The 21,321-nt window shown below is 31.4% G+C and overlaps 1 protein-coding gene across 5 annotated transcripts in view; it reads right to left on the reverse strand.

Annotated features, from left to right (window-relative positions):
* The window catches only part of LOC113403461 (G-protein coupled receptor Mth-like), a 46,764-nt gene that overhangs the window by 8,950 nt on the left and 16,493 nt on the right, over positions 1 to 21,321 (reverse strand). For 2 of the 5 annotated variants that reach the window (XM_026644017.2, XM_064216702.1), the window contains exons 1-3: positions 11,175 to 11,789; positions 5,567 to 5,750; positions 4,452 to 4,643 (exon numbers count right to left, since the gene is read on the reverse strand). In XM_026644017.2, the coding sequence (XP_026499802.1) occupies positions 4,452 to 4,643; positions 5,567 to 5,750; positions 11,175 to 11,654 (856 nt within the window). In that variant the 5' untranslated portion in view covers positions 11,655 to 11,789. Of the gene's footprint in view, positions 1 to 4,451; positions 4,644 to 5,566; positions 5,751 to 11,174; positions 11,792 to 21,321 lie in introns of those variants that run through there. The other 3 variants (XR_010309311.1, XM_026644018.2, XR_010309312.1) reach the window with 3 other exon arrangements.

The raw sequence follows: 21,321 nt of genomic DNA on the forward strand, positions 1-21,321 counted from the left end.
TCCAGTGGAGTCAATGGTTTATATTTCGTTTATAGAATCAGAATTTTGATTCCACGCTGCTAGCATACTTGACCGCATTCCACGCGATCAAGATTTGTACAATAGTTATTTTTAATTTGTAAACAAATTAGTTAATTATGTAAACAATTCTTATGTCATTAATGTTTTACCTATTAATAATAATAATCATAATACCAATTAAATAATTTTACGAGCTCTTTTGAACTGTCATTCTATAAGCTTATATTAGTTAAATAGTGAAATAAATAGCAATCCTAATTATACTCATTTTTTATACATTTTAATACAAGCCTCATACTATAATTCAAAAGGCAGATGGAGCGCGCGGAATATTATAGCGAAGCAACAAAAGCGAATAAAAAATTCCGGTAGTACGAAACGATATGTCTTTTTGTTAATACGTCAATAATAATAATTAATTAATTAATAATTGCATTATTTCTGCTCGGAGCGCTCCTGCCTTTTGTTTTATAGTTTAAGACAGCGGAAATTTATAGAATATCATATACATATATATATATATGTATATATGTATAAATGCCCCAGGAGTTAACGAACTTTACTTCATGTTTAATTACTTGATGACGGGGCTTTGTGAAAACCCGTCTGGGTAGATACCATCCACTCATTCGATATTCTTCCGCCAAACAGGAATTATTATTTGTGTTTTTGTTTTTCGGTTTTTTACGCTGAGTAAATCAGTGTAAATGCAGTGTTCCCAAGATTGGTGGCGTATTGGCCAATTGAGGAATGGTTAATATTTACAGCGCCAATGCTTATGGGCGGTGGTGATCACTTACCATCAGATGGCCCATTTGTCCGTTTGTACTTATAAATACGGCGGACAGTTCTCAGCACATTGCCGGTTTAAGCAATGATATCATTATTCGATATCTTGAATAATTTATGGTATTCATTCAAATTGATTGGAATGGTTTCGCGAAAAAAATTACGTTTTGAATATCGGCGAAGTTGTTATCGGAACTTTGAGGTAAAATTAAAGTGTAAATATATAAGCAGTTGAGTGGAATAGTCTTGTATTATATATAAATATACAAATTGATCGAGAATTTTATTTGCGGGTATCAATTGGTCATAAATACATCGTACGTAATAATCAACGGCATCCTTACACAGTGAATGTGAAAATTATTCTTCGATGACTTTTTTATAGGCCATTGGCCACCTGATGATAAGTGGTCACCACCTCCCATAGACATCGGTACTGTTAGAATATCTAATATGTGGCTGGTACCCAGACGGGCTTGCACCAAGCCCTACCGAGTAAATAGTTGAAAATTTGTTTGTATGTATCGCTGTGTATTTTGTACACAAGTGTGTGTGAGCCGAGATACATAAGCAGTTTTTACGAGTACTAAAAGAACGCGAACTTTAAAGTTTGTAAAAATAAAATTTAAACATAGTTGGATGTGTTATTTGAAAGGCGTAACAACATTTGGAAGATTGTTTATCCCACTTGGGCACTGTCCAAGAATCTTGGAATTAAACTGATCTCTATTTCTGTGTTAGTCTCAAATCTTTTGAAAAGATTCCGTTTTTTTTTTAACAAAAAGCTGTATTATCCGCGCCTTTGGTTTATCTTTTCTTTTGTTTTTATTTTTATGTCTGTATGCTTTTATTCCATTGCAGCAAAAAAAATAATGGACTTTTTATAATTACTGACGACTGTGCATAATTTTAATTATCTAATTAACGACTTCTAATCCGATTGTTACTATTGAGTATTGAGAGTCTAAATAGGAAGTCTTAATCCAAAAAATGAAGTTTTGTTCTTGCTGGAAATAAAACACAGGTATATTGAAATAACATAATTAAAATTATAAACAATATGATATAACATTGTGAGGACATCACGTCTATGAATAAATAATAATAACACAGGCAGACTCGACTTGACCTTTAATAGACCAAGAAAATATTAAAGACAATATTTTCCTGATACATCAATCTTATGGATTTATTTTCATTTATAGTACTTAAGTGGCAATTGGGCCATTTCATGCTAAGTCATCAAAGACATTGACGATGTAAGTAATGGCTAACATTTCACATGCCATCCTCATAATTAGATTTCAAAACAAGATATATGACGTCATTTTTTGGCTCATTCAATGTAGCATTTGTTTGTATAATATTTTAAATTATTTATAAACTGGTTGTAAATGAATATGTACATCGTAATTCTGGTTTCTCAATCTTGACTATCCAAAAAGCCGGCAAAATAAAAACCTACGTTATTTTAATTTAGAATGAAAGTATTCCACGTCATTTAATATTCCATAGCTTATCGTTATCAAATATTTGACGACTGATAAATATTAATAAATTAATGTAACCGTGTAAACGGTAGCGTGAAGGTCAAACCCCTCTTAATGTCCCTAAGCTATTAATAAAAACAGGTTAACGAGGTTATTTGTTAAAAAAAAATATTTTCACCTACTCAAAAACTGACTGATATGATACGATGACGTTAGCAGTATTTACGTGAATGAATATATATTAAAATCATGACGTAAATATATAGTTAATATTCATATAAATTATTTTGACTATATTTAATAGACAAGACTTATTATTGGATACAATACTATACAAATGTATAGATAATTAGTTGAACGCAAATTCAAGGGACAAAGGGCTTTTATTGAGAGATTGAAATCCAAAAATAAAAACAGATAACACTGCTGCCGCGAAAATTAAAAACTGTTAGAATGGCTTATTTTTTTTTCTAATATGTGGCTCAGTTTGTACATATTTATGTTAGGCCTACTTTTTGTAAATTTATTAGAAATACTGAGACCGGACACTCCATTTTTCGCCAATACACTCTTAATTTGAATATTGATGTATACTAATAATACAGATTTACGACAAAATCAAAATCAGACAAGCTTTGCCTTAGATTGTTGTAAATGTTGAATGCTTTGAGGATCGTCGCAAACTAAGGATATTTAATTTTGTTATATTCTTCTTAGTATTCGTCTTCTCCGTGACATTGGCAAGTCCAGCAGAGACAACAAACATACTGATCACATCATTAGTAGAAGGTTCGTCAACTTAGGAATTTGGGATCGGTCAACAGACAAAAATGTCTAAATGGACGGGCTTGTTCACAATGTTATAAATTATAATGTCTTATCATGATTAGAACCAGTAATTACACTAATTACGCGTAATGACATTGTACGAAGCAAGGAAGAAGGTACTGGAACTACCTTTAAGTACCTCCAACCATTGTCTGCTGATATGTACAAGCTTTAACGCTTGTATATATTTAAGATAATAATGAGAGACGAAAATATTTTAAAAGGTTTTCGTAGACGATAAGATATACATAGTTCTGGAGAACGCCTACAGGTTTAATTTTAGTTTATTAAATTATTTCAGTGTTTTTATCGCTAACAATTCGTCGCTTATACGCAAATCATATTTCACGTTTATAGTTTCTTACTTTCCCAATTTATATCTATCTATAAAGATATACGAAAGATAGAATTTAAATTTAAAATTTATTAAGTATTTATTATACTCGAATGCTAAATAAGCTACCATTGAAAATAAAAATAATCAAACCTTACAGTAGTCGCCTATGAATGTAAAACCAGACATCTCACCTTGGTAACGAGCTACATTAACATTATAGTTTCCCGGAAAAAAGGTTGGTAACATATGACTATGTGTGTATGACAATGTACTTTTTAAATGTAAAAAATAAAAAATTTGTACCCCTTTGTAAGTGTGACTATTCAAAGAATATGTTCTTGTTACGTGCGTGTAAAAATGATAACATACATTGTAAAGAATTAGATATATTTAACTCAAAAATTAGTGAATTTAAATTTAGTTCACGTCATATTACTAAACCATAACTGTTTTACTCGCTTTTTATACTTTCTGTTTCTGTTTTTATTTTTAATGTAAGTAGTCATTTGTTTGTATTAATTTTAAAAGGAAACTTGATTGATTTTTTTTTTTTAAGTTTTAAGTTAAATAAATGAAGAAGAACTCTAGCACGCTCATTGGTAAAATCAAACAGTGAGCGCTTCCCCGGTTACCTGTTACATATTTCCATCCCTTTTCACGAAACCATTCCCACAGATTGGAGAAAAGTGACAGGAAGATGTTGAATAACAAAAAATAAATCATAAATTGGTAGTAGAAATATAAAACATTGCTCGCCTATGCGTCATCAATTATGGTAACCGTAATGCTATGTTCCCGGTGCCTCAAGCCGGACAACAACAGTACTATGTATTGCAATTTGGCGGTAGAATATCTGACAAGGGGTACACAGAGATGTTTGTGAATAGGCCTACCACAGGCCTTTGTGCAAGTTAGTTAAACGCCAAGTGAAGTTAAACAACTCCTTAGTTAAAGTCTATAATAAAATAATAAGTGAAAATACTTACAAAGAGCAACACAACTTATTTGGCTGATGTCATTGATTTTCAGCAATATCTGCATGGTTGACATGCATATGAACCCTACGAATAGACACAGGAGATACGCCATTAACACCCGTCCGTGCAAGTTGCGCAACTCCGGCAACCAGCCGTAAACCGCGACAGTCGCCAGGAAGAACACGCAGGATATCAGCATACCTATCAATTAAAATACTTCAACTTAATCTAAAATTAGCTACGAGCCGACAACATTCACAGACATTTCTTACTATTTTGTGATATTTTTGTTTATTTCAACTATCCAGTATTAGTAATATTTTTGTCTAGACATCGAAATTATTAAATCTTAATCGATTGAGTGAAGAGTTTGTCCAAATGTGGTAATCTCAGAAACCTCGTTTTTTATTCTACTGGAGCGTTGGAGCAGAGTGATGAAATATGCTTTAAACCCTCATCTCTTAAGGGTATGACGCCTTAACCCAACAGAGAAACCCTTACAGGGTTCCTGTTCCACTTCACTTTATGTACTCTTCGTGAGTATGATTGAAGCAAATTAAACGAAACAAAATATTCTATAAATAATGTATTTAATTTGTATGAAAGTTTGGTATATTATATCAACACTAACATTGATCACTATTTTAGAATCAGTGATAATCATTGTATATAGGTACAAGACGTAATGATAAGATAAAATCCCCAAGTTTCCGACTCCGCAAAGTCAATAAATTCATCTTGGGGCAAGGTATAAATTTCCAACTTTGCCAATTCAAATATTTAAATATTTTTTTAAAAAAGATAATATTAATAAAGCATATTATTCAACAAAATATTATATAGATGATAAAAGATTGTGGAACTAACAATTGTTTTTCAGGTAGGATATATTATATAAATAGTCGGGCAAGATAATTTTATTTAAATAACATAACTTTGTATTTTAGATGCTGGTAAAGATTAATTATTGAGTTTCTTGCCGGGTCTTCTCGGTAGAATTTACGTTCCGAACCGGTGGTAGCTCTAATTAATACAGTTCTGTAAAATGTTTTAAAAGTGCTTGTAAACGCCTACTTGAATAAAGTATATTTTGATTTTATAAGAAATATAATATAAATACTTACAAGTGGAACTGAGCACATAGTTTTCTTTATCTTTCTCTGTCGCGAAGCAAACAAGAGCATCGAAGCTAGTAGTTCGTGCACCCTTGCCATCTTCAAAGATGAATGTATCAACGCAGTATTTCTCAGGGCCGCGCAGAATCCACGGTGGGATATTTGTTGGCACTTCAATGTACAGCTGTCCATCCTGAAAGAAAGCGAAGGTTACAGCAACATTATAATTAGCGGTATTGTTTAATTACTTACTATAACCGTTGACTAAAGAACAAATAAATTTATGTGAATTACTAATATTATAATTGCAAAATTAACTCTGTCTGTCTGTATGTCTGGCTGACTGACTCTCTGTTACTCTTTGCGCGGCCAAACCAGTGAACCAAATTTAAGCGATGACACGTTTTTTTTTTTGGTTATTTTTGTATCAAAGCAAATGTGAAAACTATAAAGCTTGATTCTTATTCTGATTTAATAAATATAACGTCAACGCTATAATTTATTCTCACATATCATTGCGCTACAGACGATGAAATTACTTGCTTTACCTAGGGTTTACTTAGGTAGGTTTTTTCCAAGCCTGAGTACCATCCAATCATCATGTATTCTACCAGCAGCAATTTGTTTGGTTCCTGTTTGAAAGGGTGTCCCTTGTGCCTGTAGTTCACACAGTCTCCTCATATTAGTCAACATCATAGCTCCCAAGGATGGTGGCACATTGGTGATGTAAGTAATGGTTAATATTTTATACAGCTAATGTCTATGGACGGTGGTGAACACTTATGATCAAACGGCCCATTTGCCGGTCCAGAAAAAAAAATCTCAGACAATTATTGCGTCGTTTGTCAATGTAATTAATATTGCTTTAAATTGAGGAGTGTGTGGTATTTTATTTTATATGTAAAGAATTAAACCTTCTAAAATAAGTTTTTCTAACTTGATCTACCCATGGTCGAATTATAGGTATGTATTCTACGATGGCTTAATTAGGCATAAATGAATGAATAGCCGAGTGGATCAGGGGACAGAAGATTTGATCGGATATTGGATTTTAACCAAACTAGTTCAAGTCCAGACACATACCACAGAGTTTTATTTACTGATTTATAATTAATATTTTATCTCGGGTTCAGCGAAAAGGGAAAGAACATCGTGCCCAAATCGCGTTTCGACAACCCACAGTGGCGGCAAAAGCGCCTTTGTATTAAAAAAAAACCTTCAAACAGTTCCCCAAAACTTGACAATTTAACGATTATTGAATATAAAGTATCAGATCAAAATCTGTTATTTGACAAACAATATTCCATTAGCGATTCAAATACACGACACGACTTCGACGTGACTTAAATTTGTAACGTGATTTTAATACTAGCGATGCTACTGGCTTATCGTTTATTTTTTAATATGTTGATATAATAAGCAACCAATATAGACTTGTTTGAACCCAAGCCCAGATAAGCATGCAACCAGCAACCAAGAAGTTTTCACATGAGATATCTACAGGTACCTATAATTCTGCAATGTAATTTTATATAAACCAATCCAGCCAAGAGCAGCATAATCGAATTAACTCCAGTTTAAGATTTTTTCACTAGGAAACGGAAGGCCCAACAGTAAAAAAATTAACAGTTGCTAATATTACGACTGAAAGATAAAATACAATGAGAATCAAACTCAGCTGCCACAACTATCACAAAAGTAACAAAGTTTACAAAAACTTATAAAACGCACGTAACTCTCGACACAAATAAAACTTTTAACATCTTCATTATTAATAATTATAAATAGTTAAAATTATTAAACTTCTTATTTAAATAATATTTGAACGCGTTGACAAGGTGCATTACCTTTTATAAGTAAAGACAGAACATTAAAAATTTTATGGTCCATTTAAACCATACCTGTACAAACAACAGATAAATATTCTTAGTCGTACTTTGTATATTGAGGAAACTGACTATTAATTGAGTGTTCAATAACAATGATCAGATTTTTAAAATTTTGTAATTTAATTCTCAATTAAGTGTTTTTAAAATACAATCCCAAATGTCTTTGCTTATTTAAATAAATATAAAAAGAAAAAAAAAAGCGCTGTAAAATAATTATCCTATACATATGTTTAAAAAAAGAACACACTAATTGTTCAAAAGCTGCTTAAACTTTATTTTCTCTTAATTGTTTATTTTACTACTGAATCAGTGTAACGTGAATTCGACGCATTGGATATAAGAAGAGTATTCTTCTTAGAAAATGTCGAGCGTTCCCCGATAAAATTTAGCTAAACTGAAACCGGATTTTGATCTCTATGTAACATGTATTCTACGCAAAAGTAATTAATATTATATTAAACAGATTCTAAATTCGAATTTCTTTCGTACAAACTTTATTTATGACCACTTTGTTTTCTTATAATATTTTTATTAGTAAACATTCAAAGCAAACAACGTTATGAAAAAAAACGTATGCCGTATATTAAAAGACCTTTTAACGAAAAAGCAATCGAAATATTTAAAACAGATGTCCTCTGCATAGGACATTAATTGTTACAGATGTCCTAAATTTTATATATTTTTTAATTTTATGGTTGTTTATTGTTGCCATCTGCTCAATAGTCATTAGTCACAAGCTATAAGTAAGCGAGCAAAGCAGTAGCAGTAACAGTAATCCTTGTTAAGTTTGCTAGTGGTTTATGAGTCAAATGTGCTGAACTATAACACATTTTAGGAACTATCTCCCACGATTTTAAATTACTAATAAATATTTCGATTGTTTATCCATCTTTTAAGTAGGAATACATTCAAAACATTGTATGTAGTTTGGATAAATACTTAATTTTTAAACGTAATAAATACTAAGAAGTTACTCATTTAAATTTTGACATCAAACGATATGGTTACTTTTTTAATTTGGAACTTTCAATGAGGCCTATATTTTATAACGGCGATATTTTAATCTCTTCGATTGTGGTTTCCACGGCTTCGGTTATGTGTTTAGAAGTAAGTCTATGTATGTTTATGTTTTGATGTAAATATAAACGTCGCATATTAATTCTAATATAATAAATGCGAAATGTAAAAACTCTGTTTGTCTGTCAGTTTTTTACTCTTTCACGGCCAAACTATTGAACCGATTTGATGGAAATTGGTATGAAGCAGGCTTGAACTCTAAAGAAAGATCTTTTTATACGTAACACCTGACAAACCTAACAATTACCGACTCATTGATATCTAGGAGTAAATAATTACATGAAATCTAAACCTTTACTTTTGAGCTATTTTGAAGGAACTGACATACGTTCTAATGTTTAAGATTACGATGTACCGGAACCAAAACAAACTAAACAACACGTTAAAAAAACTGTTATTTAGAGCGAATTAAATGATTTATTTGAAAGTTCATAAATATAAATCGAAAAACTTAGTGTAGCCGATTCGATCATTACCGCTGCCAAAATATTAAAACGGTGATATTGTTCTGACGCCACAAATGAGTACAGAATATTTGTGAGATATACAACATTATAAGATCATCTAATCTCAGAGATCAACTATTCACGTCTGACCTATCTCTTAATAGTAAGTATACAATATATATAGATTATAATAATAATATATTATATTATATTATATTATATTATATTATATTATATTATATTATATTATATTATATTATATTATATTATATTATATTATATTATATTATATTATATTATATTATATTATATTATATTATATTATATTATATTATATTATATTATATTATATTATATTATATTATATTATATTATATTATATTATATTATATTATATTATATTATATTATATTATATTATTAATATAGATCTCTTAGTGATGATGGTTAGATGGGCAAGAATTTAGACTCGAAGATTTGAAATACCCAAGGGGTTGAAAATTAGAATACGGCTGTCTTGAAGGAGCCACATATTCAAACGTAACGGATGAACATGATTATAGTCTTTTTTCTTTAATAAGAATGTTACCGCGATTTAAAATACACACAGCGCCATTTAATAACAGAAAGATTATCAGAAAATCAATTATGTTACGAAATACAAAGATTATTCGTATCTTATCGCCAAAAGCTAGCTTTTACAATTACGTTATTAACGAATTATCTAGACATATCGTAACGGGCATATCTTAAGCTTAGTTATCTAAGCTTACCAAGGTTTTGTATTACAATGTATTTATCTATCTATGTATACTTCTCTACACAGTGGCAAACAAAGTTTGTACGTTTAGATCTTTTAAGCTACGCAACGAATTTTAATCCGGATTTCATCAATAAACGAACAAGAGTGATTCACGAAGAAGGTTTATATGTGTAATTCATGTGTATTATAGTAGAGAAAAGCCGAGAATTTCAACTATCCTAGCCGGAAAATAACAAGAAATTTTCTTTTTGTTCCAGAAGTTGTATATAGACCGTTATTGTATTCGTGAGAAGCAAGGATGGGGCAGCCAATATATTATAAAAAAAGGATTTACGTTAAATTTAATGGAACTTTTGCGACTTTTTCACGCCAGCGAACTTGTATATTTACTATACTTGTATATAGGACTTATCTAAAAATGACTATTTCGTCTAGTACGACAGCTCACAGTATAGCTAGCTTAGACTATAGCTCATGATGCTCTTCTACGTTGGAAACTTAATCTTGTTGGAAGACGTGTAACCATGACTACTAATAATAAATAAAATGTAGTTGTAACATGTTGAAATGTAGTAGATGTCTCCGATGGTTCAGTGAAACCGGCTAGACGAAAGTCGAAAGTTCTACCTTATTCTAGATTATTTATTAGCAAAAGTAAAATAATTACATTGTGTAATATGATAATGCATGGTGAGACTACCTGTAAGTAATAAAAGTTTTGCCTTGGTAATTTTGAAATGTTTTTTTTTTTTTATTTTGATTGTGATATTGTATCTACTGTCGGTTGTCCTAATGAAAATAAAATAAAATTGATAACATTAAGTGATTACTATTTTTAATTCATATTTGTATAGGTATAGCAAAAGCTGTATATAATGTTTCTTATTATATCCCTCAATGTTCGAAATTCGATAATAATTATACATGCTTTGCTTGTTAAACTTTGTAATTCTTTCAAATGTCTAAGCGTAGTGAACAAGATTAATATCATTTTGTATCCATTTTTTTTTTTATTTACAATTTAGCATTGAAGCTCTCAATAGCTAAGTACTAAATAGAAGTGATGAAGTTCTTGTTATTGTCTATAAATAAATCCTATTCTTTTTTTTTGTTTCGATTTTTAACAATAAAGTGTTATACTTATGTAAATAAGTTTTACTCGGTCTGAATACTGTTAAGGCTTTGCCTACTGATAATACTTAGACTATTGCTATTGAAGTCTTGAATAAACCAGGTTTACCTGTTATTATTACTTTTATATAATTATTCCAAGAAATTTTACCTTTAAAATGTAAGTTTTTTTACTAGATTCTCAAAAACTTTAATCTTTCGTTTACAGAATAAAATTTATAATTTTAGTTGTAAATAGGATTTATAATATGATACGTTGCATATTTTAGGAGACATATATTTATACCAAAAAATTTGATAACATAAACTTACAGTTCTTATTTCAGTTCTGTCGTGGAAAATCTCCTTCAATCGAATGCGAACCTGAGATGTCGTGCAATTTGGTTTTCCAAAATTAAAATCAAAATATTCTGTAGCATTGCGGCTATGGACTTGTAAGTATTCGTCTACAACTTTAGGGATGAATGGAGCTGTAACTTCTAAGCACATCTTTCTCTTAAAATCGTAACCGTACCCATGGGGACAGCACTTCAATAAACAAGTGTTCTCTTTGCAGACGCAAGTTCTTTCCTTGTCAGTGAAATATTGATAGCGTGTATAGTTTTGTTTATTGTAATAAATGTCACCGTTTGAAAAACGTTGTCCAGAACTTATGTCCAAGTTGTTAACGCCATCACACGTTTTAGATTCACTATTTGATACCAGCACAAATAACATAAGTAATTGCCACATTTTTTTGTTCCACTGTTTTTGCCAACTAAGTTTAAAGTCCAGGAACTTCCAATACAGCATCAATTAAAACAAATTGTCTAGGTTAGTTAGCTGAAGGTGGAATATATTATTCAATGAGGGAATTCCACAACGGTGCGCGAAGTAAATAAATATGCAAATACACTTTGGAAATATGTAGGTACCTATTTCGAATTCTTAGTTTGTAAACAAGAAATGTTTGTATTCGGAATTGGTTTACACATCACTCTGTTGTTAAGTCACGACTTAATATAAATTCGGTGTATAGTTCAAATTTCATATTTAAACAAAAAATTCACTATTGCAATTATCACATAGACAAGTCGATTAGGAAAGATACTACTTTACTACTAAAGATACTACTTCCAGTGTGATAGATTAATCTATACCAAAAATGTACTTAATAAATTTTTCAATTGAATGAAATTTAAGAATTTGTATTAAAAAAAAATACATTACAAATAGTTGTTATTATAGAAAAACAAATATTTTTAATGAAAAACCAAAATACTCTCTAATAAAGACGAATAAATATTATTAAGGATAATTCTCTGGCACTGGTTTCCTTGGCTCAGACGTGTTTAGTTCTTGTGATCAAAGTGGAACAGGTTTTATGGGTTTTGATAATATACATAGTTATAAGTTTATTGTAAATAAAAACCATTTTTTAATTGGTCCTCCTCAATTTATCTACAATTGTTATAAAATATTATGTTGTAAAACTATTATATACTAAATTAACCTTCACAAACGGGTTTTCCAAAGTGCATTCACATTCATTCCTTCGAGAAAAAATAATTATATCGAAATGATAACACAAGTATAAAGGAAGTTAACTTAAGACACAATAACTTAAAACATTATCACATAAAACTAACTTAATCATTAATATCACTGCACTCATCCTATGCGTTCATATTTTATGAGTACGATCATTCCGCAAAACAAGAAGCGATTTGATCGTTAAGTAGTTCGATAACTTTACCGATGACGCTTCAACGCGTCTTTTTATCTCGAATTCTGAACTACGACTGACAACCGGGCCAGACTAGAGTGGAGTCGTTTGCCGAGTGATCCTTGGGTATTTTTTGTTTATTTAATTACAACGGTTACATGGTTCGTTGAAGACATAATATTGGTTGAAATCGTCTTCTAATAGGCATAATGACAAAACTCTATTGATATCTTATTTAATGGCTTCGGTGATTAAATCAATCAATATGTGAACAAACTTTTGGCGTTATTTCAAGGAATCTTATAATAGACGTCGGTACAATTAATAAATATGTAATGATTGTTTTTTTTTCTTGTTTTGTGAGATATTACGTTGATTTAAAAATAAAACGTGTATTATTATTTTGGTTGACAAGTTTTGTGTAGATTTTATTTTTACTTATGGTTTTAATTTATTTGTTCGTAAAATATCGCTATGAGTAAGTACGATGGATACGATGACAAGGAGATTTATAGGTTCTATATATTTAAAGACTTGATTAATAAGAATTATATTTAAGAATATCATGTAATTAAAACTTTTTTAAAATACTTAAATAGGCCTGACCTTATCGTTATCCCTTTAGTAATAAGTATTTTTTTTTAAATCATGACATATATGACATATAAATATATGATTTATTTTATGATTTCGTCCAAACCAATCGATATATTAAAAAAAAACTTTATCTGGTTTCAGTAGAAACCATTGCATTAACTAATTTTATCTAATTTGTATTTTTTTGTTTTTACATTAGTCACCTCACGCATACTAACGCATGTTTTAACGAGCGTAAGTCATACTTATGTAAGATAACATAGCGTGGAGGGGAGCGCCTTCGTGAGTGAAAACATATATAATATAAGTAATTTTTCACTTAACTTTTCACTCGTTTTTTAATATTATTTCACTGGGATAATATACCTACATAGGAGTACATTAATTTACAGGACAAAGTTTGGTTCTGCAGCATTTTTTGCAAAATTGTACCTTTTGATGTTTCTAGAGTTGTTTGACATTTTCCCGATATGTCAGCCATCTTGAAATAATAAATATATAAAATCCAAGGCAAATTCATCAACCATATCGTCAATTTTATCTACAATAATCACCCGGTTAAGCTATTGTTAAATTTGTTCCTTAGAAAAGTCGATACATACAGCTCATCAAAAAGGAAGGTAAGAACAAGGAATAGTTTTTATGAATCACTCCGTTAACTAATATTTCCCAATCTTTAACTAATTATAAAAAATAATATTTCCAACGCAATATTCTTTGAAGTTCAACCTCGCTAGCGTCAAATGTAAACAAAACGAATTCTATAAACATTCAATACTTAATCATACTTCGGAATACACAGTATATCTTGACATTTAGACATGAATCTCTATTGTCTGTATTGCGTTTTTATCATATCTACATTAGCGTTATATAATTAACAAAAATTCAGAAGAAATTACGCTAATAATGTGTATTAATGAGTCATTTTCTGGATATTTCTCGATCACGAACAAATTTAGATTTTAGTCCGTTATATTAGAGATGAGATGATCAGTGAGTGGATCACGTGAAACGCAACCAATTATAAGGGAAACTGCATGTGTCGAATAAATCTGCCACGTGTGTTCCTTAATAAGGTAGTTACGTTTTATTTTATTACGCAATTGAAACTTTTAGACCCTTAACCACGTAATATGTAAATTTAAATAATCTTTCAAACTAAGAACAAAATTAAGTCTCATAATAAAGTTCCACACTATGTACTATATTTCGTTACTGGATATTGTTACAAGGGCCGAAACAAGAACTAATACTTTGTTTGATGTGAGTTGAATGACTTGTATCATTAATATTTGATTGGTATTTAAGAGAAAGATTAGTAAATGCGGTCGAATTATTATTATTATTATAACATACCAACCTCAGATTTCATCCAGGACATACGCATATATAAACTTTGTGACAAATAATAAATACTGAGTTCATTACGGGGGGTAAATTCTACATATAATGTTTTTTTTTTTAATTATCATAGATATAAATGTCATAGATATAATAATCAGAGAGAGTACAGCCTCAGCGACTCTGATGTCGCGAACATATAACGGTTATGAAACATCCCCGATTCTCTTCCGATCCAACTTCAACTATTCCCCAACTAAATAAAACTCTTTTAGACTTGGTGGTAGGGCTTTGTGCAAGCCCGTCTGGGTAGGTACCACCTACTAATCAGATATTCTACCGCCAAACAACGGTACTCAGTATTTTTGTGTTTCGATTTGAAGGAGTGAACCAGTGTTACTACAGGCACAAGGGACATAAGAACTTAGTTCCCAAGGTGGAGCATTGGCGATGTAAGAGGAATGGTTAATATTTTTTACAACGCCATTGTCTATGAGCGGTGGTGACCACTTATCATTATGTGGCCCATATGGTCTACCGACAAACTATGATATAAAAAAAATACGATAAGAGCAAAAACACCGCTTCAAATAGCGGTTACGTCTATTTTAAGCCACACAAAAACTGATAGATTGACTGAAGAAATTATTAGTGCATTTTGTTTTTTCTTGTCACATAGCGGTATTCTATTAAATACTATGTCTATCTATCTAAATTTTATATTCTTTGTTGTGGTCCGGTTTGAAGGCTGACTAAGTCATTCTGGGCCCAGACGGGCTTCGACGAAGGCCTACCAATACAGAACCGTTTAACTTTCGACTACTACGCAACAGGGAGCGTAATTCGCGAAGGAACTTTACGATATGATTTACCTCATGCCATTCGAAATTTAAATTATAATTTCTTTTTGGTATTATGCTATTTTTAAAACTTGAGGTCAATCAACTACAAAATACAAAGAAAAGGTATTTGCCGAGTTATATTTCTTTAAGAGAAGGTAATATTTCTGACGGAACGATTGAAGGACGAATGTGAAATATTGTAACGGGCGCCAGATATCAAATTAAATCTTTTTTTTTAAATCAAATATACTTTTACAAGGCAATACCAAAAATCGTCAGTTTCCGGTCAATCACGTCTGAATTTATAAATTCTTCATGTCTTGCTCGACGGTGACAGAAAATATAGTACCTACAGGAGTCAACGCGCATTAGAGCAGCGTTGCAGCGTGGTGAAATAAGTTCCAAAAACTTTCTCCCAAAGGGGAAACCCATAGCCAAACTGCGAGACATTTCAAGGCTTTTTTTGTTTTGAAATTAGTTCCTAGTTGTTATATATTTTTGGAGAGCTGATAAAACGGATATGTTTTCAAAATAATGTGCAGGACAAGTTTCATAACGATTTTTTTTTGTTTTTAAGGCATTTTTGTGGAAAAAAATTAAAAAAAAAATTGAAATAATACCTTTTTCCGTCTCGCATTTTTAAATTTGGACCGATAATTATTGTTTTTTAAATTAACTATTGAATGTATTGCGTCATCTGTAGACTTAGGAGCTTCGGAATCCAAAATGATTATAAGCTAACATTTAATGTTCCTCTAAAAACTTGATTAGCCTAGAATTAACGAGTTTTTCAATAATCTTACTTACTGTTGATATTAGTGACACCAGTCTGTAGTTCGTGATAGTTCTTTTATCCCCATTTTTATACATTGGAATAACAACCACTTTCTTAAAACATGTAGGAAAAATGCCGCTCGATAAAATAAGGTACAACATTTCTATAGGATAACATAATACATCCTGACACATTTTTAATAGTCTTGTAGAAATGTTGTCCTCTCCAGGGGCACAATTGGTTTTTAGACTATTTATTATATTTTTAATTTCAACGTAATTTTTAGGATATAAAACCATTGTTTTATTATTTTGAGCTTTGATTATCGAATGAATTAATTGGTATTCAGTCTTATCTATTCTGTTTAAGATATATCTGGCTAACGTGGGTCCTATGTTAGTGAAAAAATTATAAACATTATTTAAGGAAACTATTGGTGTCAGTATTAAATTTAGTAACTCGTTAACAGGTGATTTTTGATTTGACAAATTACCTTCTCTCCTTCCTTAATGACATCCCATGTCGCTTTTTTGTTGTCCCTTTGACAGATCAGTTTATTTATTTATTTAAATACTTTATTGACCACCTCAAAGTTAATGGTACAAAAGGCGGACTTAATGCCTGAACGCATTCTCTGCCAGTCAACCTTAAGGTCAAACAGAAAACCATGAAGGTGCCGGTAACCGGTAATTAATAATTGACAAAACATAACAGTATACATACTTATATATAACACTGTAAAAAAATACATACATACACACATCTACAAAATAAATATAGATCTATATTAGCTACAGTAAAAACATATAAATGATAATAGAAGTCATCAGGGAACTAGGAGCTTTTTGACAATATGTACTCACGTAGACGAGTCTCAAAAGTAAATTTAGAGGTAGGTTTTCTAATATGTTCGGGCACTTTGTTCCATAATCGGACAGCTTGAACGGAGTAGGAATTAGAGGCGAAACCGGAAGTATGAGTAGGAACAGGAAGAAGGTAAGAATCCTTAGAACGTAGTTGACGATTGTAATTATCACATAGAAATTTGAATTTCCCTATCAAATAATCAGGGGAGAGAGGATCAAAGAGAATAGAGAAAAGAGATGAGAGAAATCGGAAGTCTTCACGCTGTCGAATTGTAAACCATTTTAATTTATCGCAGTACTGAGAGAAATGGTCGAACTTACGAAGACACAAAATGAAGTGCAAAGAGTTATTTAACAGACGGTCAAGCTTATCCGGTTTGTTCTTGTAATAAGTAATTTTCAATTTCTTTGTTATTCCAAATTTTAATAATAATTGGCAATTTTTAGTAAGCAAAAATTTTATGATTCCAGAAGTAATCCAAGGTTTCAGCGGCCAACTTTTACGAGATATAATTATTATTTCTGTATTTTCAATTACACTGTAATTCTTAATTATGCTTAGGATTCTTAACTATAATAAATTCACACACGTCTACCTAGGGGGTCCGGAGGGAAAGCATTGCATATTTTTCTGACATTATTTATATATATAACAAAAAAGTTGATAACATAAACTTACAGTTCTTAGGTATTTCAGTTCTGTCGTGGAAAATCTCCTTCAACCGAATGCGAACCTGAGATGTCGTGCAATTTGGTTTTCCAAAATTAAAATCAAAATATTCTGTAGCATTGCGGCTATGGACTTGTAAGTATTCGTCTACAACTTTAGGGATGAATGGAGCTGTAACTTCTAAGCACATCTTTCTCTTAAAATCGTAACCGTACCCATGGGGACAGCACTCCAATAAACAAGTGTTCTCTTTGCAGACGCAAGTTCTTTCCTTGTTAGTGAAATATTGATAGCGTGTATAGTTTTGTTTATTGTAATAAATGTCACCGTTTGAAAAACGTTGTCTAGAACTTATGTCCACACCACATCACTCCTATAAAGATTTCTGCAAATCGTTTGCGCAGTTACAAGTATATATGATAAAATCCCAATTAGGTGTTGCTTAGATTGCAATCTTAAACTACTAGTTATCCATAATGGATAATATGCTTACATTTGACGTTTCAGTTCTAGTTGACTGCGCAACGCGTGCTGTGCAAATGGCGATGTAATTTCGAAAGCCAAGCTTTTGTGTATGCGCAAACCGGTTTACTCAATTACGCTCGGTGCTCGACCTTGTAACGGAATCTTAATTAAAATTGTCAACTATTTAAAAAAAAACGATTGAATAAAACAGTTCGATCAACGGATTGTCTTTTATTCAGAAATTAATTATATAATTTATAATATAAAATTTAGATTGCTTGACATAGTATTTAATAGAATACTGCTAAATAACATAAAAAAAACTAAGAATTTCTTCAGTCAAGCTACCAGTTTTTGTTTGCCTTAAATTGACGCAACCGCTATTTGAAGCGGTGTTTTTGCTCTTGTCGTAAATGATTACTGTGTAATTACAAGAAATGAACAATCTTTGCTTTATATGCCACCGTATATATTAATATTATCAATCATCTGTTATTATCTTACAAAGGAGGTAGTTCAGGTTAAAAGTCATTGTACTCGTATATGTATTTCCCTGGAGAGAAAGACTGACTTCCTTGTAGGTTCAGGCTAACATTACAAGGCTGGAGATTGCAAGCTCCTGACTTCGAATCACCGGTCGTTAGTGGCCATTGAAGAATTGTTAGTGTTTTCTAAAAATAATTTCTAATTAGCAACCCGAAGCCTGGAGCCTGTAAGTTGGCCGGGCTGGGGAAACACGCAAAGACGTTGTTCTCAGTAGTATCTACTTTTCAAACCTGTGGTAGCTTTAGGTTTAATTCAATACTGTAACATGACGATTCAAATGCGATTTTATGAGCCTATTTGAATCAAAAACATTTTGATTCTGATTTTGAATTGGACGTAACGTAAAACGTAATATTCTGGGTGCACAGAGAATCTTCCTTTATTGAAGTAAGTTAAAAGTTTATCAACGTTTTTGGTGAGTTAGTGGTTGATAAAAATTACAGTAGGAGAGTTTTAAAAAGTGATCAATATACTAGTTTTGTGTTATTTCATTTTATAAAAATAATAGTTAATTAACTTCAAGTAGTTGCACGTTTTAAATACTAGTAATAATAATAGTCTTTAAATGTACGATACGATAAGATTTACTTTTGTTTGTCCTTTTTCTGTCCTTATATTAATAGTTTTATATCTCCAAATGATTTTAAGTACCGATATGATTTAATTCAACTACAAAATACAAAGAATAGGTATTTGTTATATTTCTTTAAGAGTAGGTAGTATTTTTGACGGAACGATTGAAGGACGAATGTGCGTATTGTAACGGGGGCCAGGCATCGAATTAAATCGTTTGTTTTTTTTAATCAAATATACTTTTACACGTACTTTTCAATGGTTCAAAATTTTTATTCAAACAATAATGTTAGTTCTAGGAAAAACCGACAAAAACTCTTTTTATATGATATGCGTATTTTTGTACGTTACTCACGTAGTAGTTTTATACGATGTAAAGCCATAATGTATTATTAATTAGCTTATTTTGACTTAACATTATGTTTCACAAAATAAATAAATATTTATGTGTAGTAACATAAAAACAATTAATTATGAATAATGCACGCACACATTAGGAATGAGAGGATCGCCTCCAGTAGTGGTATTCTGGATGAAGAAACTCGAAACTTACAGCACAACACGAGCTTGCAATATCAAAATGTGATATACGACATTGACTAAAATAATTATAAAATACATAAGGTACACGTATCAAAATGGCGTATCAGCGCAAATCGATTGTCAATATTTCACTTGTGAGATACGAAGTACATTCTTACAGAATCACACTGCTGGCTATTTATTTTTTATATTGAAAACAATTCCAAGTTTAAAAAATCTAAGATTAGATCTAAAAAAATCGCGAAGCTTCTTTCGCTGGTGTTCTCAGATATGCCATCAGGCGTGGCAGAAATGTTTTTAGAATTAATTACAGCTGTTTGAGCAACAAAATAACTTACCGATGGTAACTAATATCTCATTGATTCGATACATTACCCTTATTTTTACAGTTTATAACGCCACAATTGCACAAACACAAACTAAACTAGTAGCGCGTCAAGTTTATGAATAGCACAAATTTCGGGCACGCTTGATCAGACGGCTTGAGGTATCTATCGGACCTTACATACTGTGGTTGTAACTGGTGTTTGCTTTGACTATGCCGGTGGACTAGTTGTCGCCCGCAGCTTCGCTCGCGTTGTAGGGGTTGGCGGTTAAGATTTAAGCATAAAAAATCCTATATCCTTTCTTACAGTTCAAGACCGCTTCATAACAAATTTCATCAAATTTGTTCAGTGGTTTGACCGTCATAGAGTAACAAACAGACAGACAGAGTTACTTTCTCATATATAATATTAGTATAGATTTGATAGATTACTTTTCATCCAGTAAGCCATGTACTCATATGCGTATAAACAATAAAATGATAAATTTAGTTGAATTTAGCTCGTTAGTCAATAGAAAAAAATGGTAATTAGCGTTGTTATAGGTTTTTCCGACCACAAACACATACGAATCTGCATAATTACACCGAGTTGTTTATTCGATCATAATGATAACTTGCAAAGTATATAAAGAGTATTACTTATAAACATTAAAGGTAATCAATATAATTTATTAGTTCATGCATAATAATTATACGTTTACAAGAATATAACGATGTTTATTGTCGCCTGTGGTAAGCCTGCCGTATTGACATACACATATTACGTAAGATGATTAAATACTCCTTCGTATCAACGTGTTTCCAACAATGGTATCTAAGATTTCAGTTTAGTGGTTATATCCATTGTGATCCCCTGTAATTACGCTGAATTACCCAAAAATATGAATACAGTTACCAAAAATCCTTCCTTTCCAGTCAATCACGTCTGAATTTTTCAATTGTACATGTCATGATCGATGGTGTCAGAAAATATAGTACAGGAGTCAACGCACATTGGAGCAGCGTTGCAGCGTGGTGAATTAAGTTCCAAAAACATTCTCCCAAAGGGGAAAGCAAGGCCAAAGCCAAACTGCGAGACATTTAAAGGCTCAACTTTACGTTTACACTTCCGTATGACGTAGTTATTGTGAAATGACGTCTACATGTTAACAAAATGCTTGCGTGCATGCGTGCGTGCGTGCGTGCGTGCGTGTGTTTATGCACGTGTG

This window comes from Vanessa tameamea, chromosome 13 (assembly GCF_037043105.1).
Source record: "Vanessa tameamea isolate UH-Manoa-2023 chromosome 13, ilVanTame1 primary haplotype, whole genome shotgun sequence".
NCBI classification, from domain to species: domain Eukaryota; kingdom Metazoa; phylum Arthropoda; class Insecta; order Lepidoptera; family Nymphalidae; genus Vanessa; species Vanessa tameamea.